Source organism: Gracilinanus agilis, chromosome 4 (assembly GCF_016433145.1).
Source record: "Gracilinanus agilis isolate LMUSP501 chromosome 4, AgileGrace, whole genome shotgun sequence".
NCBI lineage: Eukaryota > Metazoa > Chordata > Mammalia > Didelphimorphia > Didelphidae > Gracilinanus > Gracilinanus agilis.
The window spans coordinates 269,277,242-269,303,122 of NC_058133.1; the positions used below are offsets into that span (position 1 = coordinate 269,277,242).

The following is a 25,881-nucleotide window of genomic DNA, read 5'->3' on the forward strand; positions in this document are numbered from 1 at the left end:
AAAATGAATGAAGATACCCCATGTTCCTTCTTTGTAAGAGAAGACAATGGTCATTTCTCATTCCTTATTTGACACAGCTATATTTGACAAAAAATAATTGGGCAGAATCACAATTACAGAATCTTAGTTGAAAGCTACATTAAAGGTCAACTAGACCAATTCCTATGTAAAGCTTAAATTTCTTTTGTGGTCAGTCTGATGAAACATATGAACTTCTCAGAATTAGGATTTTAAATAATAAAATAAAATACTGAATTTCAATAAGAGATTAGTGAAAATAAAGATGTTTGTTTCCTCTTTTAAATTAGAAACCACCTGAGGTCTGGACTCCAAGTGAAGAATCTCAGCTCTAATAGCATGCCTAACATTTTCTTTCTTGAAATCCAGAGCTCCCTTGATTTCTATGACATAGGATTCTTAGGGTTTTTCTCCTACTCTTCCAGCTCTGTTTCTTGTTAACTTCATTCATTTATCCCACTAATTATAGATAACTACAAAACTGAGTCCTTAAGCATCTTTTCCTCTTCTATATTCTTCTACCCTTGAAAAGTCAGCCACTCTCCTGGTTTCCTCATTCTTCTGCTAATGCCCTCAAATATATGTCTCATAAGGGCTTATTGACTGACTCCAGTCTTGTTCCAAACTCCAGTCCTACACTTCCAGGTGTTTATGAGCCATTTCTATCATCTCTTTGAATTTAGCACATCTAAAACTCAAATTACTCACCCAAACCAAATTTAAAAATATCTTTTCTGACAATTGTGCAATGATTCTCTGTTCCCTAAGGTCAAAACCCAATTTTATTCTTTGGCTCTCTCTCTGGCTCTTCCCTCTCTTTTATTCCCTAAAGTCAAAGGCAAGTCCCATAAATTTTTTCACTGTAGCATCTGTTAGATAACCCTCTCCCTGATCTGTTTTTCCCATTATGGGAACTTGATAGTACCCATCATCCTTTATATATAGATTATTGAAATATCTGCTTGTCTAATCTTCCTGCCTTCAGTTTTTCTTCACTATGGTCTATTCTAAACAAAGATAACATGTCTTTCAATATTGCTGTCATTATGTCACTCCTTTGGATAAAAGCCTACAATGATTTTTTATTTCATGTTGGATCAAGTCCAAATATCACAATCAATATTCAATACTTTCTATCAACTGAAATGACTGCCTACCCTATTTCCTATTATTTCTTTAAAAAATCCTCTCCTTTCTGTGATTGTAATGATTGATTATAAATGTACACGTATATATGCCTATATGTGTATATATAAATACATAAAACACTTTATAGTTACAAAAAATGTAATATGATATCCAGTTTGATCCTTACAACAACCTGAGGAGCTAGGTAAATCAAGTATTACTATAGCAGGTTTTGACAGATGAATATATTGAGATTCAAAGAAGTAACTTTACCAGAGCCATATGGTAGCAGCAAGAGTAAATAAAACTCTATCTCTAAATACAGTCCTTTTTATCTATATCTATATTATCTATGTCATACAATTTTTCTTACCTGAAGATTATTTATAAAGATAGTATGAATTATATAGTTTACTTTCTGAATGAGAAAATGGAAGTGGTAACTAGCAGGATTTCTATATATATGCACATATATGATTGTTTTGGAATATTCAGTAAAAAAGACTACTACAAAAATGGTCATCTTCTAGGTTACTATTTTAAAACATTTATTAATATTTATTTTTTAGAAAAGTTAACATGGTTACATAATTCATGCTCTTACTTTCCCCTTCAACCCCAGAGCTCCCTCCCCGCACCATGGCTGATGCGTATTTCCACTGGTTTTAACATGTGTCATTGATCAAGACCTATTTCCAAATTGTTGATAGTTGCATTGGTGTGGTAATTTCGAGTCTACATCTCCAATCATGTCTGCCTCAACCCATTTGTTCAAGCAGTTGTTTTTCTTCTTTTTCCACTCCTGTAGTTCTTCCTCTGAATGTGGGTAGCATTCTTTTCCATAAGTCCCTCAGAATTGTCCTGGGTCATTGCATTGCTGCTAGTACGAAGTCCATGACATTCTATTTTACCACAGTGTATTTTTTGGTCTCTATGTACAGTGTTCTTCTGGCTCTGCTCCTTTCGCTCTGCATCAGTTCCTGGAGGTCTTTCCAGTTCACATGGAATTCCTCCAGTTTATTATTTCTTTGAGCACAATAGTATTCCATCACCCGCATATACCACAATTTGTTCAGCCATTCCCCAATTGAAGGGCATACCCTCATTTTCCAGTTTTTTGCCACCACAAAAAGCACGGCTATAAATATTTTCATACAAGTCTGTTTATCTATGATCTCTTGGGGGTACAAACCCAGCAATGGTATGGCTGGATCAAAGGGCAGGCATTCTTTTAAAGCCCTTTGAGCATAGTTCCAAATTCTCAGCCAGAATGGTTGGATCAGTTCACAACTCCACCAGCAATGCATTAATGTCCCAGCTTTGCCACATCCCCTCCAGCATTCATTACTCTCCCCTTCTTTCATTTTAGCCAATCTGCTAGGTGTGAGGTGATACTTCAGAGTTGTTTTGATTTGCATTTCTCTAATTATTAGAGATTTAGAACACCTTCTCATGTGTTTATTGATACTTTTGATTTCTTTACCTGAAAATTGCCTATTCATGTCCCTTGCCCATTTATCAATTGGGGAATGGCTTGATTTTTTATACAACTGATTTAACTCCTTGTATATTTGAGTAATTAGACCCCCTGTCAGAGTTTTTTGTTATAAAGATTTTTTCCCAATTTGTTGTTTCCCTTCTGATTTTGGCTACACTGTTTTTGTTTGTACAAAAGCTTTTTAGTTTGATATAATCAAAATCATTTATTTTACATTTTGTAATTTTCTCTAACTCTTGCTTGGTTTTAAAATCTTTCCTTTCCCAGAGATCTGACAAGTATACTACTCTATGTTCACTTAACTTATTTATAGTTTCCCTCTTTATATTCAAGTCATTCACCCATTCTGAATTTATCTTGGTGTAGGGTGTGAGATGTTGATCTAAACCTAATCTCTCCCATATTGCTTTCCAATTTTCCCAACAATTTTTGTCAAATAGTGGAATTTTGTCCCAAAAGTTGGGCTTTTTGGGTTTATCATACACTGTCTTGCTGATGACACTTACCCCAAGTCTATTCAACTGATCCTCCCTTCTGTCTCTTAGCCAGTACCATACCATTTTGATGACTGCTGCTTTATAGTATAGTTTAATATCTGGTACTGCTACACCACCTTCCTTCACATTTTTTTTCATTTTTTCCCTTGATATTCTTGATCTTTTGTTATTACAGATGAACTTTGTTATAGTTTTTCCTAATTCAGCAAAAAAATTTTTTTTGGTAGTTTGATAGGTATGGCACTAAATAGGTAAATTAATTTGGGTAGAATGGTCATTTTTATTATGTTAGTTCATCCTACCCATGAGTAATCAGTGGCTTTCTAATTGTTTAGATCCAGTTTTATTTGTTTGGGAAGTGTTTTGTAGTTGTTTTCATATAATTCCTGTGTCTGTTTTGGTAGATAGATTCCTAAATATTTTATATGGTCTAGAGTGATTTTAAATGGTGTTTCTCTTTCTACCTCTTGGAGCTGTGATGTGTTGGAAATATATAGAAATGCTGATGATTTATGTGCATTTATTTTGTATCCTTCAACTTTGCTAAAGATGTTGATTATTTCTATAAGCTTCTTAGTTGATTCTCTAGGATCTTTTAAGTTGACCATCATATCATCTGCAAAGAGTGATAGCTTAGTCTCCTCATTGCCTATTTTAATACCTTCAATTTCTTTTTTTCTCTAATTGCTACTGCTAGTGCTTATATTACAATGTTGAATAATAGAGGTGATAATGGGTATCCTTGTTTCATTCCTGATCTTATTGGAAAGGCTTCTAATTTATCCCCATTGCATATGATGCTTGTTGATGGTTTTAGGTATATACTGTTTAATATTTTTAGGAAAGGTCCTTCTATTCCTCTACTTTCCAGTGTTTTCAATAGGAATGGGTGCTGCATTTTGTCAAAGGCTTTTTCAGTATCTATTGAGATAATCATGTGATTTTTGTTTGTTAGATTGTTGATATGGTCAATTATGTGGATGGTTTTCCTAATGTTGAACCATCTTTGCATTCCTGGTATAAATCCCAACTGATCATGGTGGATGATCCTCTTGATCACTTGCTGGAGTCTCTTTGCTAGTATTCTATTTAAGATTTTTGCATCTATGTTCATTAGGGAGATTGGTCTGTAGTTTTCTTTCTCTGTTTTTGATCTACCTGGCTTTGGAATCAGTACCATATTTGAGTCATCAAAGGAAGTTGGTAGAACTCCTTCTTTGCTTATTATAACAAATAATTTATATAGTATTAGGATTAATTGCTCTTTGAATGTCTGATAGAATTCACTTGTGAATTCATCAGGCCCTGACGATTTTTTTCCTTAGGGAGTTCTTTGATGGCTTGTTCAATTTCTTTTTCTAATATGGGATTATTTAGGTATTCTATTTCTTCTGCTGTTAATCTAGGCAATTTATATTTTTGTAAATATTCATCCATATCTCCTAGATTGCTATATTTACTGCCACATAATTGGGCAAAATAGTTTTTAATGATTGCCTTAATTTCTCCTTCATTAGAGGTGAGGTCTCCCTTTTCATCTTTGATACTGTCAATTTAGTTTTCTTCTTTCCTTTTTTATTAGATTGACCAGTACTTTGTCTATTTTATCTGTTTTTTCAAAATACCAGCTTCTGGTCTTATTTATTTATTCAATAGTTCTTTTACTTTTGATTCTACTAATTTCTCCCTTGATTTTTAGTATTTCTAATTTAGTTTTCATCTGGGGATTTTTAATTTGCTCGCTTTCTAGTTTTTTAAGTTGCATGCCCATTTCATTAATCTCTGCCCTCCCTAATTTGTTAATATATGCACTCAAGGATATAAATTTCCCCCTGAGTACTGCCTTGCCTGCATCCCACAGAGTTTTGGTCTCATCATTGTCATTCTCTTCAATGAAATTGTTGATTATTTCTATGATTTCTTCTTTGACTAGCTGGTTTTGGAGAATCATATTATTTAATTTCCAATTAGTTTTTGATTTGCCTGTCCAAGTGCCCTTACTAATTATTATTTTTATTGCATTATGATCTGAGAAGGTTACATTTATTATTTCTGCTCTTTTGCATTTGTTTACAATGTTTCTATGCCCTATTACATGGTTAATCTTTGTGAATGTACCATGAGTAGCTGAAAAGAAGGTGTATTCCTTTTTGTCCCTATTTATTTTTCTCCACAAATCTATTAAATCTAAATTTTCTAGGACTTGATTCATCTCTCTTACCTCTTTCTTATTTATTTTTTCGGTTTGATTTATCTAGATCTGAAAGAGGAATATTTAGATCTCCCACTATTATGGTTTCACTATCTATTTCCTTCTTGAGATCTGCCAGTTTCTCCCTTATGAATCTGGTTGCTATGCCATTTGGTGCATACATATTGAGCAATGTTATTTCCTCATTGTCTATACTGCCTTTAATCAGGATGCAATGACCTTCCCTGTGTTTTTTAATCATATCTATTTTTGCTTTGGCTTTGTCAGAAATCATAATTGCCAATCCTGCCTTCTTCTTCTCATTTGAAGCCCAAAAGATTTTGCTCAAACCCTGAACCTTAAAGTTGTGTATGTCCACCAGCCTCATATGTGTTTCTTGTAGACAACATATGGTAGGATTTTGGTTTCTAATCCACTCTGCTATTTGCTTCCATTTTATGGGTGATTTCGTCCCATTCCCATTCAGAGTTATAATTATCAGTTGTGTATTCCCCAACATTTTGGTATCCTCTCCTAGTTCTACCTCTTCTTCCAATGCTATTTCCTTTTAAATCAGTGGTTTGCTTGTCCGCTCCCTTGATTTACTTCCCTTTCTACCCCATCCCTTATTATTCCCCTTTTTTTAGTTTTATGGCCTAATAAATTCCCTCCCCCTTCTTCTCCTCTCCCTTTTTTGACCTCCCCACTCCCTTGCTCCCCTTGTTTTATCCCTTCTAACTTTCTCAGTATGGTTAGAGAGAGTTTTATATCCCAATGGATATAGCTACTCTTCCCTCTCAGGGTTAATTACACTGAGAATAAGGTTTAAATATTTCCTCCTAATGCTCTCTTCTTCTCCTTCTTATAATAGTATTCATCCCTTCCCCTTCCCATCCTCTCTTTATGTGTAATAGAATATCCTATTTTTCTTATTTATTCAAGTTTCTCTTGGTGTATTCTACTATTCACCCCCCTCTTTTCCACGCCCCACCATATCATCTTAGACCATTTAGTATTCCAACCTCTCCCTATGAATAATTCTTCTAATTACTATATTAGTGAATACTATAATAGTGAATAGAGTTCCTTATAGAGAATTTTACATAACATTTCTCCACAAAGAAATACAAATAATTAGATTATAGCAAAGCCCTTAAAGAGGCAAATTTAAAAAATACGATTATTCTTTCTTTTCCCTCTGTTTATTATTTACCTTTTCATGTTTCTCTTGATTTTTGTGGTTGGATATCAAACTTCCCATTTAGTCCTGGTCTTTTCTGTGCAAATACTTGGAAATCTTCTATCTTGTTGAATGTCTTCTAACTTGTTAATTTCCTTTTGAGCTATTTCCCACTTCTCTTGCCAAATCTCTTCCATTTTTCTCATCATCTCAGATTTGTACTCTTCAATAGTTTGTGGCCAGTTTTCATTATTTTGGGAAGGTTTTGATATGATTACTTGTTTGTTCTCCTCTGCTGTTTGCTCTGTTGTCTGGATTTTATCTCTGTAGAAGTTGTCGAGTGTTACAGATTTCTTCTTGATGATCTTTCTCTTTTGGGGTTCCTGTCTCTGGCTTGCCATTGTTAGCCCTGTGGCCTCTCAGGTTTATCCTCACACTCAGAGTCTGTCTGTGTTTTTTAGAATCCTGAGGTCTCAGGTCTAGTTGTTCTCAGGGTCAAGCCTCCTGATGGTCCCCTTGCTTGTTCCTCTGTCTGAGGCTACTTTAACAGTCTCAGGGCACTGCTTCCACAGTTATACACCCCACTGCAGTGGGTCCCCACTCAAGGTCCTTGCCTGCGCTCAGGATCCAAGTCCTCATCTGCGCTCAGGATCCGTGTCTGCGCTTGCGTCTGCACCTGTACTCGTGCCTGAGCTCAGGGTCTGTATTCAAAGTCTGTGTGTTCTTTAGCCTCTTTGGGTCTTAAGTCTTGCTGTTCTCAGGAGCAGGCTCTGGTGACCCCAGGTAGCTGCCAAGGACTTAATGCATGTTCCAAACTTGCTCTAACTCTTGTGCCCTGGCTTTGGCACTGTAGGTGGTGTGGGGTGGGGGATGGGGTTGCTCAGCTTACGTTTTAGTGAGAGCTGTTTCACCCCTTTATAGCATGGAAATGGCAGATTCCACTTGACTCCAATGTTGAGCACTGTTGTGGGGTCCCTTCATTCCTCTGGATTTGTTTTTATGTCTTCTTGAGGAGTCCTATATGTTTTGGATAGGAGAGGTTAAGCAGCTGCTTTTTACTCTGCCGCCATGTTAACCAGGAAGTCCCAACCCCTTCTAGGTTACTTTTGATCAGTTAACTTGATCAATTAATGTAATACATTAAAATAATTTGAATTGAACCCATCAATAATCATGTGAAAAAATGTTTTAAATCACTCTTGATTAGAAAAATACAAATTAAAACAACTCTGAGGTACCACCTCACACCTATTGAGTTGGCTAATATGGAAATAAAGGAAAGTGGTAAATGTTGGAGGGGATGTGGCAAAATTGGGACATTAATGCATTGCTGGTGGAGTTGTGAACTGATCCAACAATTCTGGAGGGCAATTTGCAACTATTCTCAAAGGGCTATAAAAATGTGATTTAGTAATACCACTACTGGGTCTGCATCCCAAAGAGATAATAAAAAAGGGGAAAGGACTTACTTGTAGAAAAATATTTATAGCAGCTCTTTTTGTGGTGGCAAAGATTTGAAAATTAAGGGGATGTCCATCAATTGGGGAATTATGTTGGTAATGGAATACTATTGTGCTATAAGAAATAATAAGATGATTTCATAAAAAATCTTGTAAGATATGTGGAAATTAACACAGAGAGAAATAAGCAGAACTGGGAGACTACTGTATACAATAACAGCAATATTGGACAATGATTATCTGTGAAAACTTGGCTATTCTCAGCAATAGAACAATCTGGGTTCTGGGACAATCCTGAAAAATTCATGATGGGGAATGCTATCCACCTCCAGAGACAGAACTGTTGGAATCATCTTTCACATCAGTGTATTTTTGGTTTTATTTTGGGGTTTTAGTTATGTATGACTTTGCCCTTACAACAATGACCATTATAGAAGTGTATTTTGCATGACAATAAAAATTAAAAAAAAATAATTTGAACTGTTAACAATGAACAAATTTCCAGTTTGTGCACAAACTCAAATAAGTGGCAAGCCACATTGAGTGACTGAGATTGGGGTCTGTATCTATATGTATATGTGTGTGTATAAATTAATTCCAAAAATGAGATTCTTCAAGCAAATCTGAAGCATTTATTTACTCTTTCAGTGTATATAAGTTGTATAATAATTAGCAAAAATTCCACCATCTGATTTTCAAGTCTAGAAAAGACGTTTGGCAAGGGCTCTTTTCCTTCATATTTTTTTTATAGCTTCCTAAAGTATAACCAAGATATTTTAATGAGGAAAAAGATTAAAATTAAAAAGAAGTTTCATGTGGAAATATCTAAAAACACTATCTTGTCAGCATTCAGTGTCACAGAAAGCATATCTTGTTCTCTTTTTTATGAAATCCAGAAGAGCTTTTCCTAAGAAATCAGTTTTGAGTATTTAAATCCTTCACAACTACTATCCATTTATCATTACTAAAAACCCCTGCTAACTAGTATTAGTTAATTAAGTTTGGGAGTAGGAACTTATAAAGTTTCAAAGAAAACAATGCAACTGAACATCTGAAAGTAATTTTTTTCTTGATTTTTTGTTGTTTGGCTACTCACGGTAAATCTTCTAAACTGGAGGCTTCATGTCTTGGATCCAACAGATCATAACCACATTCATTGTAGATTTCCAAATAGGAAATGTGGGTTGTATACATCTTTCTGCTGTCCTGATTGAAAAAGGAAAAAAAAATGTAAAGGGTTATAAATAACAATTCAATTTTCAGGAAGACTGACAAATTTATCAGTGCAGCTCCCTCACTGCCTTGTTCTCTGTCTTTGTCTCTGTCTCTCTGTATCTGTCTCTCTGTATCTGTCTCTCTGTATCTGTCTCTCTCTCTCTCTCTGTCTCTCTGTCTCTCTCTCTCTCTCTGTCTCTCTGTCTCTCTCTCTCTCTCTCTCTCTCTCTCTCTGGTTTATATTTTAAATTCGTGACACTTTCAAGTTGCCAGTTACCATATGTATGAAGATTTTTTTTAATGGCCATGATTACAAGCAACTCTAGTCTATTCTTTATTGGTTCCATATATACAAAAAAAGTCAATATATACTTAGGAAGAGTTCAACTTAGTTGAACTTTAGAATATATAATACATCATTTTTCACTTTTCAGGCTTTTTTATAGAAAAGTCCCTATAAAGAAATAAATGTATACATTGTAAAATATTTTTAAATGCTAAATCATTACTTAATTGTACTAGCAGAATGATTTCCATCTCTTCTAAAATATAGTCTATACTCATGTATATCTAGGATCCTCTGATGCAATATGCAGACACATATTTCAGAGTATAGGATTCAATACTTAATGCACTTAATTTGTATTACAGTTTAACATAATATGGTCTACTTATTTCATCAGGACTACTAGATCATTTTTCTTCGTTCTAACTGGCAAATCAATTATCTCTGTTACTGGTATCAGTGCTTTTTTTGTGGTGGCAAAGAATTAGAAGTTGAAGAGATGCTCATCAACTGGAGAATAGCTGAATAAGATATATATTTGTGATGAAATATTATTGTGCTATAAGAAATAGTGGGGGAGGTGGTTTCAGAAAAAAACTTGGAAAACTTCTTTGAACTGATGTAAAGTGTACACAGTAACAGCAATATTATAATGTTAATCAACTGTAAAAGACTTAGCTACTCTGATCAATACATTAGTCCAAAACAATTCCAAAGAGCTCATAATGAAATGGACTATTCACTTCCAGCTAGAGAACTGAAGAACTGCATGTAGATTGAAATATATTTCTTTTTTACTTTATTTGCTTGCTTTTTATCTTGCAACATGACTAATATGGAAATGTTTTGCATGACTTTACTTGTATAATCTTGCTTGCCTTCTCAATGGATGTGGAGGGTGGGAAGGAGAGAATTCAGAGCTCAAAACAGAAAAAAATGGATATGAAAAAAAACCTAGGAGGCAGAAGTTATCAAAAGTAAATTACTAAGGGGCAGCTAGGAAGCTCTGTGGATTGAGAGCCAGGCCTAGAGATGGGAGGTCCTAAGTTCAAATCTAGCCTTCAACACTTCCCAGCTGAGTGAACCTGGGCAAGTCACTTACCCTCCATTGCCTAGCTCTTACCCACTCTTCTGCCTTGGAACCAATACACAGTATTAATTCCAAGATGGAAGGTAAGGTTTTTATTTAAAAAAAAAAAAAAGTTAATTACTAATCTGGGATCCTGTAGTGATAGAAGTAAATAAAGCTTTTCATGTCTCTGTCACAAAAAATAAATGGTTATTTCTCTTTTCTGTAAGACTAGCCAATAGGATAATATGATAAATAAATAACTGAATGAACACTTATAATTCATAAACAACAAATAACATATTTACATAATTGTACAAAAGGAGATTTTGAACCTTGAACTTCATCCCCATAAGTCCTTAGTTTTCCCAAAATTCCCTTTAATCTCTCCTGCGTCTCCACGTTTGCATGGTAATGTTATTGTTTTATATTTGGCTATAACTCTTACCTCTTTTTCTTTTGTTCCCGGGAGTGGGATGGTTAGTAACCTTTTAGTTAGATCTCTATTAGTTTATTAATAAAATATTCATAAATATAACATTTAGTATTCTGCATATTAATTTTAATCTCCACATAATGAAATAACATTTAATTGAATAAAAATATAATAATTAAGATATAATAAACAATAAAAATACTGACATTAATATAACATCTTCAGTGTGATTTTCCTATTCCTAGTTCTTGCAGAAAAGAGAAATAACCATTTATTTTTGTCATGGAGACATAGAAACCTTTATTTACTTCCACCACTTCAGGATCTTCAACTATTAACTTACTTTTTCTTCCATTATTGGATGCAAAAAGGTACTTCTACAACCCTTCAACTTCATGTGCATATACCACTTTGTAATTTTCTTGTTCCTCAGAAAACCAACTATTTTTGTGTCTTGTGGGTATGGATGAAAGACATCTGGTAACTTGGTTTTCATTTTGTTTAAGATGAATTTATTGAAATATATTGACTACTTTGCCTATAATATTCATAGATTAAACTGTGGTTTAAGGCCTTAGGTAGGCTATTCACAAATCTTCAATAGGATAGAGGAGAGATGACTCAGGGAGGACAAAGGGCACAGAATGTAGAGAATGTAGAGAGTAGTGACCTGGGAACAAGGAGTCCTTGAACTTTAGTTCCATTCACAGTATGACTTTGGTTAAAACTCTTCATCTATGTGGATCTTAGTTTTTTCAACCGATAAATAAAGGAAGTAAAGGAGGCAAAATTTAATTGAACTGAACAAATATTTATTGAGTAATAACTACATGCAAAGGGCTATTTTAGGTCTGAGGGACATGAAGAAAAAAGAAAAAAAATCCCTTCAAGGAATTTACATACTGTTGGGATAGACTATATCTGCAGATGAGTAAATACATGATAATTTGAGGAGGAAAAGGGAACTAACAACTTAGAATCATTGACAAAGTCCCTTCCATATTTACAATTCGATGATTCTAAATATTATTTATCTATTATTGAGATCACTCATCAAACCAAAATGATCAGTGACCATTTAGGGCAATTTTCACCAGGAATCCAAGAACACAACAAAACTAAGGGAGATAATTAACTCTATATGACAAAGTCAGAATGCAAAAGTATCTTGGCAGTTTGGGACACCGGGCCAAATTTAGTAAGATCGCATTTCATGAGGATAAATGTAAAGTCTTAGATTAAAAAAATGATTTCACAAGTACAAAATAGGAGAAACATGGTTAGAAAGAAGTATATCTAAAAAAGGACTAAGGGATTTAGGGGACTAAATGATCAATAGGAATCAGTGGTATGATCCAGAAGACAAAAAGGTTAGATTGATTTTGGGTGGAATTAAGGCATTAAGTCTCCACGAATAAGAAGATATAACTACTATATTGTGCCTTGGTTAATCAATGATCCACAAGTCTTTATTAAGGACCTCTGCATCTATATATTATATATATCTGCATCTATATATTAATCTATATCTATACTGTCTCTTTATATCTTCTTCTCTCTTAAAATTCTCTGAACCATATCTTTCTTTTTTTTTTAAATTTTAAATCCTTAACTTCTGTGTATTGACTTATAGGTGGAAGATTGGTAAGGGTAGGCAATGGGCGTCAAGTGACTTGCCCGGGGTCACACAGCTGGGAAGTGTCTGAGGCCGGATTTGAACCTAGGACCTCCTGTCTCTAGGCTTGGCTCTCAATCCACTGAGCTACCCAGCTGCCCCCTGAACCATATCTTTCTAAAAGGATTGGTCCCAAGAATGAGACCTCTTCCTAAACCTCATGATGAGGAATTTAATAAATGGGCCATTGTTAAAGGATGAAAAGGGAAGGAGAAGAAAAGAAAGGCTAAATAAAAAAAAGAATAATACTACTTTAGCTTCAGACAAATAAAGCTTTTGGTTTTTTTTCCCCTATGGTTTTTTTTAAAAGAATGGCTGTAAATTCTCAAGAAAATGATGGCTCCACCAGTTTTTTTCATTTTCTGGATTTTTACTGGAATACACACTGAAGAAACATTAGTATTTCCTATGTGGTGAGCTACCTTTTCTTATTACTTTTCTTTCAATATTCAGAATTGCCAAACTGTAATATAACCCACATGTTTCCTGTGGATTGACTTTTCTCTTTCTTCCAAATAATCTGAACTTCAGAATACTCAAAATAATGAGCAATAATTTCCAAAATAAATACAATCAATTTTTTTCTCTCATAGTTATTGAAAATACGTTTAGCACTCACATGGTAGGGATGAATTTCAGGCTTGATATATGCCCTTTTGTTGTCTGTTTAACTTGAATAATAATAACTTTGATGATAATGATCATAAAGCACTTTAAAGTTTATAAGATATTTGCAAGACATTTTCTCCCAACAACTTCGTGGCAGTACAATTTTTTTTGTCCATATTTGTGATTCATTGGTATAGTGTACTTCCACTGAAGACATTTTCACTACAAATAGAAACTAAATACTTCTCTATAACTTAAAGTCTTAAGAAAGGTAGGTATCTGTGGAACTGAGATGTTAAGTGACTTCCCCAGGGTTACATAGCCAATGTGTAGCTTGGAAGTTGAACCCTACCAACCACACCAAGCGGCCTTTTCTAGTACATGTGTATTTTACAGATGAACGAACATGTTCTGAGAGTTTAAGTGATTTGACTATGATTATACAATTAGTAGGTATTTGAGTAGGGATACTTTGAAGGGAGGCCGCTAACTCCAAGTCTAGCACTCTATCTACAATTCAAAAAAAAAAAGTTAATTGACCAAAATGAGGGGATGAATCTAATAAAATGAAAATTAAGATAGATTTCTAAAGCATTCTATGCTTGGATCTAAACACCAATTTCCTAAGTACAGAATGGAGAGGCATGTCTAGATAGCAATTTTTGAAAAAAAACAAAAACAAACAAAATTTGGGGTATTTTAGTGGTCACATCTATCATCTCAACATCTCAGCCCTATCATATGGTAGCCCCACCAAAAGCTGAAACTCGGGCTTTATTGAGAGAGCTAAAACAAGGGACTACTTTATCCTTCCCTGTTCAGAGGGAAAAAGAGATGATGGTGTTATGAAAGTCTTTCTGAATTTGTGGGTTCTATGATTTTTAAAAAATCCTTTACCTTCTGTCTTAGAATAAATACTCAGTATCAGTTTTAAGGTGGATGACTTGACCAGGGTCACACAGTTAGGAAGTATCTGAGGTCAGATTTGAATTAGGACCTCTCATTTCCAAAGCCTGGTGCTTTATCCACTGAGCCACTTAGCTGTCCCTTTAAGATTTTTTAATTACATGAATTAAGGCAAAGCTAATGGCTATAATGATTTTGAATGGCCCAAAATGTTTCTTTGACCTTGGACAGGATTAAGACAGGAATGCTGGTGAATGGACATGCTTCTACATATGGGCCACTACAGATACAGTTTTAGAAATTATATTTTTATTGTGCAGGAATTGGAAATAAGACAGAATTGATGACCAAAACCTCTAAAATGAATTTAGGATTGAGAAAAAAATCTGGGATATAATATAGCAAAGAAAAAAAGCATGATGAATGAGATATTTCCATTTTCCCCTCCAAATTAATAAGTCTTTTGATATTATTGTGCTGGGAGGTGGTTTTTTAGTTTAGGTGAATTTTTCCAGAAAGAGTGCTTGGTTGGCATAGTTGAGATAGGAAGAGATGAGAGGATCTGATATGTAATTACTTCTCTGTGTTAGGAAAATGTGAAAATCTCAGATTTAATATGGATAATACAACATTTCCCTCCCTTTCTCCATCTTCCAATGCACACAATTAGATGCTTTCAATTTAGAGTAACCATTATGAGTTGGGGTCAAAAAAAGAACTTGTAGAGGAGTCTTCATTTTAGAGAAATTTTTGTGACCAAATAAAGAGAACAATGTTATTGTTGGATACACCAATCACCTTGCCAAATGGAAGCCTTTTTTTTATGGTATACTAATATGATTTTTTCATCAAAAAGCATGAATAAATGCTTTTTTGAAATTAATGTTTTTAAAAAATCATTAATAAACGTCTACTATGTGCCAAACCCTAAGCTAGGCCCTGGAAATTTAAAGGGAAAGATCTCTTGTCTTTAAAGAAGTTATAGTATAATGGGGAAGTACATAGATAAGTAAACACAAATTACATACAAAATAATGTGATAATTGGATTAAGTCTACACTGCCCATCTTTAGATTAAATCACCAAAGGTGAGAGCACCTTCCAATTCTGGGAGGTCCTTATCCATGTGTGCTAGAGTGAGTAACGAATCAGAATCAATGCACAGCCCCCTACGCTTTCTATGATTGTGATTGGTCACACAGGCTAAGGGAAGGCACTGGAAGTGACATATATGTGACCCCTTCCAAAGAGTAGGGGGAGTAAGGCTGTGACTGGTGTGGTGAAGGAGACCTGAGGGAGCTTTGCTGGTTTGTGACCGAGACTGTTCCACGTGGTGAGTTTAAAGACTGAATCTTCCTGAACTTCTATTAAGAAACTTCCTTTTATAGACTCTGTGAATGAAGTTTGCTCCATTCACCTCCGGGCTTCAGGCCCTTTAACTCTCTGCTGAGGGTTAAGATCTATCTGGATTAATTAGTGAGATAGATTCTTATTTTCTTCCTCTCTCTCTTCTCTCATGTAAATAAATTTCCTTAAAAGTCAATTTTGATTTGAGATTATTCTTAATTGAGGATTGATAATAGTTCAATCCTCTGGCGTCCATCTTTAATATATTAAAACCATAAAACCCCTTTTTCTCCCTTAAAATAAATTCAAGGAATTTTTCTTGGAGGAAAAAGGCATTGGCATTTGACAGAATGAGGATGGACCTCTTTGAGGAGGTGGTAGTTGAACTGAACTTTGAAAGATTCTAGGGATTCTAAGAGATGAAAGAAAGTAACGAGAATATTCCAAGTAGGGGGGCTAACCTGTGCAAAGGTTTGTAGACAGAAAATAGAACATCATGTATTAGAAATAGCAAGTTAAGGTAGATGGAATCTATTGTAGGATATAATAGGAGGAATAATGTGTAAGAAGTCCAGCAAGGTAGTTTAGTGGCAGATTGTTAAGGGATCTAGATGTCAAAAGGAAAAGTCACTACATATTAACTTTAGTTAATTGTTGTTGTTCAATCATTTGAATTGTGTCTAACTCTTTGTAAGCACATTTGGGATTTTCTTGGCAAAGACACTGACAAAATTTGTTATTTCCTTCTCCAGCGGCTTAAGGCAAACAGAGGTTAAAGGACTTGCCCAAGGTCACAAAGACAGTAAGTGTCTGAGGCTGGGTTTGAATTCAGATTTTCCTGACTCTGGGCCTAGTATTCTATTCATTTATACCACCTAATTGTCCCATACTTTAGTAAATAGGAAATCACTAATGTTTTGGGGGTTTTTTTGAGCAAGGGAGTGACACATTCACACGTGCTTAGGAAAATCCTTTTGTCAGAGAGGCAAAAAAGAGATTGGAGAAGGGAGAGCCTAAGAGAAAGGAAGGCCAGTTAGGAGGTTGTTGCATAGCCCAGGAAAGAGATGATGTGGGCTTCAATTAGAACAGTGGCTATTTGACTAGAGAAAAGGAAATATATGAGAAAGGTGGGGGAAAGAGGATCAATAAGACTTAGGTTATGGGGAATTAAGTAGAAAGTACAGTTGAAATGACTGAAGTTGTGAACCTGGTGAATGGAAAGATGATCTCTTGACAGAATAGAGAATTTAGGAAGAGAGGAGAATTTGGGAGGAAGAATAAAGAGCTCTATTTTGGACAAGTTACATTGGGCATATTTCTACAAAATCCAAGTGGAAATGTCTAATAAGTAGTGATCATGTGGAACTGGACCTCAGGATAGAGACTAGGGCTAGATATATAGCTATATTTATCTGTACCTATATTTGTGTATACACACAATCACACAGTCACATACACGTATTGCTTGAATCATCTGTGTGTACAAATAATCAATTAGGCTATAAATATTGATTAAATGTAATTCATACTAAACAATTTCATTTATTTGGTTTTCTAATAAATTATGAATGAGAAGAATTATGTTTCTAGTTCTATATCTATGCTTCTTTGAGCTTATGTTCCACACAGAGGTTTAAATAGTTAAAAGAAAAGCTTCTGATTTGTCTGCCTTTATTACGGCAAGAGAAAAATGTCTCAATGTCTCAAATACAGCAAAGATCAGATGCTTTGCAGTTTTTTAATAAATATAGCATGTGCTTTTTAAACCTCAAAGAAAGAACTACCTCTGAATCTTCAAGCTAAGAGCAGTCATTGAATAAATTGCTCTTGTTCTGAATTTGCTCTGCTAGAAGACTATTACAAAAGAATCAATCAGTCAAGCAATAAACATTTATTATTTAATGTGTTGGGCATTTTTCTAGGTACTAGGAACACAAAGCAGGCAAAAAGATAGCTCCTTCCCTCAAGGAGCATGCAATCTAAAGGAGAAGACAACATGCAAGCATATACACACAAAGCAAGCAATGTACAGAATAAATAGGAGATGGCTAACAGAGGGAAGGCAGTGGAAATCTCTTTTGAATGTAATATTTATTATTCAGAACAAAATTTTAGTTACACTGAATATTTCCTTTTTCAGAATAGAAATATAGAATATAATAAATATTCGGCAATAATATAATTTTCTCCTTCCCAAAAATTACTTATAAATACATAAGAGAAATGAAATAATGATTCTGTACCTTTTGTAATTGCTCAAAAATGTATGATAGAGTCCTTGGAATGATGCCTCTATCACTGTAACGTTCAGCTCCTCCAGTGATAGTGAAAGTCTTGCCACTGCCCGTTTGCCCATATGCAAAGATAGTGCCATTATAACCAGCCAGAACACTGAAATGAATAGCAAATTCATAATTCAAAAAATATAATGAATAACAAAGCCTTCATATCCAAATGACAAATGTTATTAAGGCATAAATAAAAGTATTAGTCTAGAATCCTATGGAACTAACAGCAGCAATCTTAGCAAATAATGTTGAAAATATCCATAGAATTCAACTATATATCCAGTATATATCAAATTATATAGGTATTTGGAATCTCTTTGACCTCATATGACGTCATGACTTGGAACGTCATATGAATAGCTCTTGCCATTGTCAGCCCAATGGAACATTGATGGAAAAGCCCTAAATAGGATCCAGATACCTGGTACAGAGCATACTCATCACCAGTACACCATAAATTCACTCTACAAAGCCAGCCCAACATGGAGTATACTCTCTTGTACCTATGTAGTACCATATCTCTCTCTGCTCAATGTCCAGAACCAGTTATAATCCCTCCAACAATTTCAAGAAATTCAGCTAAACAGACTTAAGTTATGGCAATATAATTTGCTTGTGCATAAAATAAATAAATTCAAGAACAGTCAGAAATTTATGACTGTCATATGACTTCTGGCAAGCTTGAATACTGAATAAAGGCAAACAGAAAACAGGAAGTTTGTCTCATCTTAAGTAGTAAAGACAAAGACCCAAGTATAGACAAAAATACTTTTCATTCATTCACTCATTTATTCATTCAAATTTTATTTTGTATCCTAATACGTGTATGATACTGTACTACTTAGTATGTACTATGAAATGTGCTGGGAGCAGGGGAATGGATTACAAAAGAACTAAAGAACATTGTCCATAAACTTAAGAAGTTTATGATACAATTGGGAAAAAATAAAGCATAAAACCAAAAGGCAACTATAAAACAATAAATAGTTCAGGAAAACAATATGCAGAATGCCAGGCAAGGAGCATGGCATGAACATGGAATGAATACTGCCTCCCAGGATTGTTGTTAAAATCGAATGAGAAAATATTTGTAAAGCACTTAGCATATTATCTAGCATATAGTAGATGCTATAGAAATGCTAGCTATTGTGGTAGTTGTTGCTAAGAGATAGCATGAATGTTTTATGGAGCAGGCTAGACCTGAAATATAGGAAACTTGAGTTCAATGTGTAATAATTAAAATGGGTTTGGAAAATATCAGAATTAAAAAAAAGTTGTGGTGGCCACTTATAATAATTAAATATTAAATCGTGAGACTATTAGTAGTTTTAGTAGCTTTATTAGAACAAAATAGTGATAATAAGAAAGGGAAATGTAGGAAGAAGATAAGGAACTTTCTAACCCACCACTCTATGTCTGCTCCAAAGAAACCTAGCTCACTCCCCCGACAAAGTTCCAATCTCCTGCCAGAAGAGCAATAGAAACTCAGCCTCCATGTTCCAGTCTCTAGTTGGAAGTCTACAAAAGTCTCTTCAACCCAAGTGAGTCACCAAAGTTGAACTCCTTAAGTCACCAATGCTGAATCCAAGGCAGGATTGAATGCCTAATCAAGCTGAGCCTCCACAAGACCAAGCCGCCAAAAGACTTCCAGGGTCCCAGAAGCTCCTGCTTATACACAGTTTTCTGCATCCATCAACTCTCCTCCTCACATCTCAGGAATCAATCACAGACTCCCAAGTTGCCTAGCACTACCCAGGGGGGTGCAGTGCTTTTTGTGGTTGTTTAGGGTATGAACTTCCTTTTCTAGGTAAAGGTTCTTACTAACTAAGTGTTAATGACTAAGTGTGAAAGGTGGAACACTCCAGGTTCTTGATTGATTAACTTAAAATAGACAAAGAGAGTTTAAATTATCTTTCACAATCCCCACTGTGATTATATTGGGAGATGAGCATGTTGAAATGTCCCAGATTTACATGCCTAGCGTCCACAATGAATCATTTCACATAACCAGCTTATACCTCTAAAGATCTTCTAGCTAGAGGTGCATACAATATTGCACTTTCTATGGGGAAATTACAATAGTTGGAGATAAGAGGGAAATGAAAGAAAAAGAAAGAAAAAACAATGATTGATAGGTGTATTGACAAAAAGCCAATTACGGGGCAGTCCCCTTTGGCATAAGAGTTTGTATTCAGAATAAATGTGTTCAACCCCTGTCAGCTCAGTTCATTACATCCCGAAGTTCATTCTGGATCTTTTGATGTAGTATATGGTTTCTTCAGGCTTCTTTATGGTACCTTCTCCAAAAGATCTGCTTTCTTGATTCAGGGTGTTGAAGTGTTTCTTTTCCTGAAATTTCTCCAAAAAATTTTTAAACCTTGGATTTTAGGATAACTATACAATAGCCTGCCTTACTACTTGTGAGACTCTGGTTCTCAGTTATCTCATCCATAAAATGGACATAATAACAATACTATTATAACATTATCTCCAAGATTAGTTTAATGAAAGCACATGGAATAGAAGTCATACCAATAGTAGTAAAAAGGTGTAGAGAGAAACAGCTACAGCAAAAGAGCAATGGAGGGGAATGATGGAGAATAAGGTGAGAGATATAAGGTGGGGGAAGATTATAAGAATCTTGAAAACTAGGTAGTAGAGTTTAGAATCAAAGTGATAGTTAATAGTCAAAATTCTTAACCTAAGTGTGTAATATAATTAAAGTGAGAGCTTTATAAGAAGACTAATGGCTCTAGTGATATTAACAATAGTTTGTAAAGAGAAAAAATTAAAGTCAGCGAAATATTTAGTAACTTGGCTATAACATTCCTGGGAGTTATCAGTTGGGAATTTATTACAGGAGGTGATCTGTGGATTCTTTCAATTTCTATTTTATTCTTTTGTTCAAGAATATCAGGACAGTTTTCTTGGATAATTTCTTGTAATATGATATCTAGACTTTTTTGTTATGATTGGTAGTCCAACAATTCTAGCTCCCAGATCAAGGAGAAAATACTGCAAACAGCCAGAAAGAAACAATTCAAATATCATGAAGCCCCAGTCAAGATTACATAGGATCTGGCAGCTTTCACATTGAAGGACCAGAAGGCTTGGAATATGATATTCCAGAAGGCACAGGAACTGGGTTAACATCCAAGAATCACCAACTCATCAAAACTGACTATATTCTTTCATGGGAGAGTATGTTAATTAAATAAAATAGAAGATTTCTAAGCATTCCTAAAAAAAAAGACCAGATTTAAACAGAAAATCTGATGTCCAAATACAAAATTCAAGAGAAGCATCAAAAGGTAATAAAAAAGAGAAAAAATTTAAGTACTTCAATAAGGTCAAATTGTTTATATTCCTAAATGGAAAGATAATATCTTTAAATCTTAAAAATTGTTACCATTATCATAGTAGCAGAAAAAATTATACATAAACAGAGGGTGCAGCAGTAAACTGTTTAGGATATGTAAAAAAAAAACAAAAGTGGGGTGAAAAAAAGATTTTACTAAAAGAAATGGAAAGACAGAAGTAAAATGGGGTAAATTATATCACATTAAGAGGCACAGGGGGAGGGAAAGAGTTAGAAAGAGAAACTCATTTAAAATTTCTTGACATTATAAAATATTTGGGAATCCATTTGTCTTGACAATTACAAAAAATTTTTCACACAAATAAAATCAGATCTTACCAATTGGAAAAGCATTCATTACTATTCATGAGTAGGCCAAACTAATATAATAAAATTGATAATTGTGCCTAAATTATTTTACTTATTCAGAGCCATGCCTATCAAACTACCAAAAAACTATTTTATAGAACTATGAAAAATAATAACAAAATTCATCTGGAAAAACAAAAGGTCAAGAATTATCTAGAGAACTAATGAAACAAAAATGTGAAGGATGGAGGCCTAGCAGATCTTAAACTGAACTAGAAAGCAGTGGTCATCAAAACAATATGGTACAGGCTAAGAAATAGAAGGGTGGATCAATGGAACAGACGAGAGGTAAATGACCTCAGCAATATAGTGTTTGATAAACCCAAAGAAAGATCCCAGCTTTTGGAATAAGAACTCACTCTGATAAAAAAAATATTGCTGGGAAAATTGGAAAACAGTATGGCAACAATTAGGTTTATTTTTTTTAATTATTTTTTTTTAATTTAAATTTTTTTTAAATTTCTCTTTCTTTTTTTTAAACCATTACCTTCCATCTTGGAGTCAATACTGTGTATTGTCAATACAGTTGCCCCCTAGAAAAATTTTCCATGGTTACATGATTCTTGTTTTTACTTTCCTCTTCAACCTCCTTTAACCCTCCACCCCCATATCCAACCCACATTTCCAGTGGTTTTAACAATTGTGATCAATCAATCCTTTTTTACATATTATTGATAGTTGCATTGGTGTGGTCTTTTCGAGTCTACATCCCCAATCATGTCTGCATCAACTCATGTGTTCGTTCTTCCTCTGAATGTGGGTAGCCTTCTTTTTTATAAATCCCTCAGAACTGTTCTGGGTCATTGCATTGCTGCTAGTACAGAAGTCCATTACATTCGATTTTACCATAGTGTATCAGTCTCTGTGTACAATGTTCTTCTGGCTCTGCTCCTTTTACTCTGCATCAATTCCTGGAGGTCTTTCCAATTCACATGGAATTATTTCAGTTTATTATTCCTTTGAGCACAATAGTATTCCATCACCAGCATATACCACAATTTGTTCAGCCATTCCCCAATTGAAGGGCATACCCTCGTTTTCCAGTATTTTGCCACCACAAAAAGCACGGCTATGAATATTTTTGTAAAAGTCTGTTTATCTATGATCTTTTTTGGGTACAAACCCAGCAATGCTTTGGCTGGATTGAATGGCAGGCATTCTTTTAGAGCTCTTTCCTCATAGTCCCAAATTGTCATCCAGAATGGTTGGATCAGTTCACAACAATACCAGCAATGCATTTATGTCCCAATTTTGCCATATCCCCTCCAACATTCCTTACTCTCCCCGTCTCTCATTTTACCCAATCTGCTAGGTGTGAGGTGGTACCTCAGAGTTGTTTTGATTTGCATTTCTCTAATTATTAGAGATTTAGAGCACTTTCTCATGTGCTTATTGATACTTTTGATTTCTTTATCTGAAAATTGCCTATTCATGTCCCTTGCCCATTTATCAATTGGGGAATGGCTTGATTTTTTATACAATTGATTTAACTCCTTGTATATTTGAGTAATTAGACCTTTGTCAGAGTTTTTTGTTATAAACATTTTTTTTCCCAGTTTGTTGTTTCCCATCTGATTTTGGTCGCATTGTTTTTCTTTGTACAAAAACTTTTTAATTTAATATAATCTAAATTATTTATTTTACATTTTGTAATTTTTTCTAACTCTTGCTTGGTTTTAAATTTTTCCCTTTCCAATAGATCTGACAAGTATACTACTCTACGTTGACTTAATTTACTTATAGTTTCCTTCTTTATATTCAGGTCATTCACCCATTCTGAATTTATCTTGGTGTAGGGTGTGAGATGTTGATCTAAACCTAATCTCTCCCATATTATTTTCCAATTTTCCCAACAGTTTTTGTCAAATAGTGGATGTTTGTCCCAACTTTGGGTTTATCATACACTGTCTTGCTGATGTCACTTACCCCAAGTCTATTTCACTGATCCGCCCTTCTGCCTCTTAGCCAGTACTATATTGTTTTGATGACTGCTGCTTTATAGTATAGTTTAATATCTGGTACTGCTAGGCCACCTTCCTTCATATTTGATTTCATTATTTCCTTTGATATTTTTCATCTTTTGTTCTTCCAAATGAACTTTGTTATAGTTTTTTCTAATTCAGTAAAAAAGTTTTTTGGTAGTTTGATAGATATGGCACTAAATAGGTAAATTAATTTGGGTAGAATGGTCATTTTTATTATGTTAGCTTGTCCTACCCATGAGTAGTCAATGTTTTTCCAATTATTTAGATCTAGTTTTAATTGTTTGGGAAGTGTTTTGTAGTTGTATTCATATAATTCCTGTGTTTGTTTTGGTAGATAGATTCCTAAGTATTTTATATTGTCTAGGGTGATTTTAAATGGTGTTTCTCTTTCTACCTCTTGCTGTTGTGATGTGTTGGAAATATATAGAAATGCTGATGACATGTGCATTTATTTTGTATCCTGCAATTTTGCTAAGGTTGTTGATTATTTCTACAAGCTTCTTTGTTGATTCTCTAGGATTTTTTAAGTAGACCATCATATCATCTGCAAAGAGTGATAGTTTAGTCTCCTTATTGCTTATTTTAATACCTTCAACTTCCTTTTCTTCTCCAATTGCTACTGCTAGTGTTTTCAGTACAATGTTAAATAATAGAGGTGATAGCGGGCATTCTTCTTTCATGCCTGATCTTATTGGGAAGGCTTCTAATTTATCCCCATTGCATATAATGCTTGTTGATGGTTTTTAGGTATATACTGTTTATTATTTTTAGGAAAGGTCCTTCTATTTCTATACTTTCTAGTGTTTTCAATAGGAATGGATGTTGTATTTTGTCAAAGGCTTTTTTAGCATCTATTGAGATAATCAAGTGGTTTTTGGTGGTTTGCTTGTTTATATGGTCAATTATGTGAATAGTTTTCCTTATGTTGAACTATCCTTGCATTCCTGGTATATATCCCACCTGGTCATAATGAATAAGCCTCGTGATCACTTGCTGGAGTCTTTTTGCTAGTATTCTGTTTAAGATTTTTAAAAATTTTTTGATAAAGGTCTTATTTCTCAAATATATATAAAGAACTAAGTCAAATTTATAAGAATCCAAGTCATTCCCCAATTGATATATGGTCCAAGCATATGAATAGGCAGTTTTCAGATGAAGAAATAAAAACTATAAATAATCATATAAAAATGTTCTAAATCCCTTTTGTTTAGAGATATACAAATTAAAATAACTCTGACGTACCACCTCACACCTATCAGATTATTCAATATGACAGTAAAAGACAATAATAAATATTGGAGGGAATTTGGCAAAAGTGGGACACTGCTGGTGGAGTTGTGAACTGATCCAACCATTCTGGAGGGCAATTTGGAATAATGCCCAAAGGGCTATAAAAGAAGGCTTCCATTTTGCTCTAGTAACATCACTATTAGGTCTCTATCCCAAAGAGTTAAAAATGGGAAAGGACTTGGTTGTACAAAAAATATTTATAGCTACATTTTTTGTAGTGACAAAGAATTGGAAACTATAAGGGATATCCCTCAATTGGAGAATAGCTGAACAAATTGTGGTATATGATGGTGATGGAATACTATTGTGCTATAAGGAATGATGAACAGGATGATTTCAGAAAGAACTGTATGACCTATGAGAACTGATAGACTGAAATAAGCAGAACCAGGAGAATATTATACACAGTAACTAAAATATTATGGAATGATCAAATGTGATAGACTGTGCTATTAATAGCAAAAAAGGATGTTTTTGAGGGACTTATGAAAAAGAAACCTTTCTACCTCCAGAGAAAGAACTATTGGAGTAGAAATGCAGATGAAAATATGATTTATCACTTATTTATTAGTGTATATATATAGATCTGGGGTTTTGGTTTTATAAAATTATTCACTTACAAAAATGAATAATATGGAAATATGTTTTGCATGATGATGCGTGTATAACCCAGAAAAAATTAAATGTAAATTGAATTAAATTTTAAAAATCTAAAAAAATTAATGTCAGAAAAAGCAAGAAAACAGCTACAGTAATTTGTGTATAAAATAATGGAGCTCTGTATTAAGAGAAGAGAATGTGAGGGAGGGGAAGGGTAGTAGCAGTATGGACAGAGCAATAGAAAAATCCTAAAGGTATTTTGAAAAAATATAGATGACCTACTGATAAATTGGCTAACGAGGATAAAAAAATTTTAATGAATTGTTATTCTGACCAAAACTAAGGCATAAAATAAGAAATGTTAAGTAAGCTCCTTGTAATCATATTTAGTTGGTGACTGTTTTTATTATATGGTGTGTTTTGTCATGAATTCTAGAGTTTCTAGGCCTATGGCTATTTAAGATGAGAATTTTCAA

The 25,881-nt window shown here is 34.2% G+C and overlaps 1 protein-coding gene across 1 annotated transcript in view; it reads right to left on the minus strand.

Annotated features, from left to right (window-relative positions):
• Positions 1 to 25,881, minus strand: part of KIF6 (kinesin family member 6) — a 540,790-nt gene that overhangs the window by 428,654 nt on the left and 86,255 nt on the right. The window contains exons 4-5 of the mRNA XM_044675300.1: positions 17,759 to 17,906; positions 9,069 to 9,178 (exon numbers count right to left, since the gene is read on the minus strand). Coding sequence (XP_044531235.1) covers positions 9,069 to 9,178; positions 17,759 to 17,906 — 258 coding nt within the window. The remainder of the gene's footprint in view (positions 1 to 9,068; positions 9,179 to 17,758; positions 17,907 to 25,881) is intronic.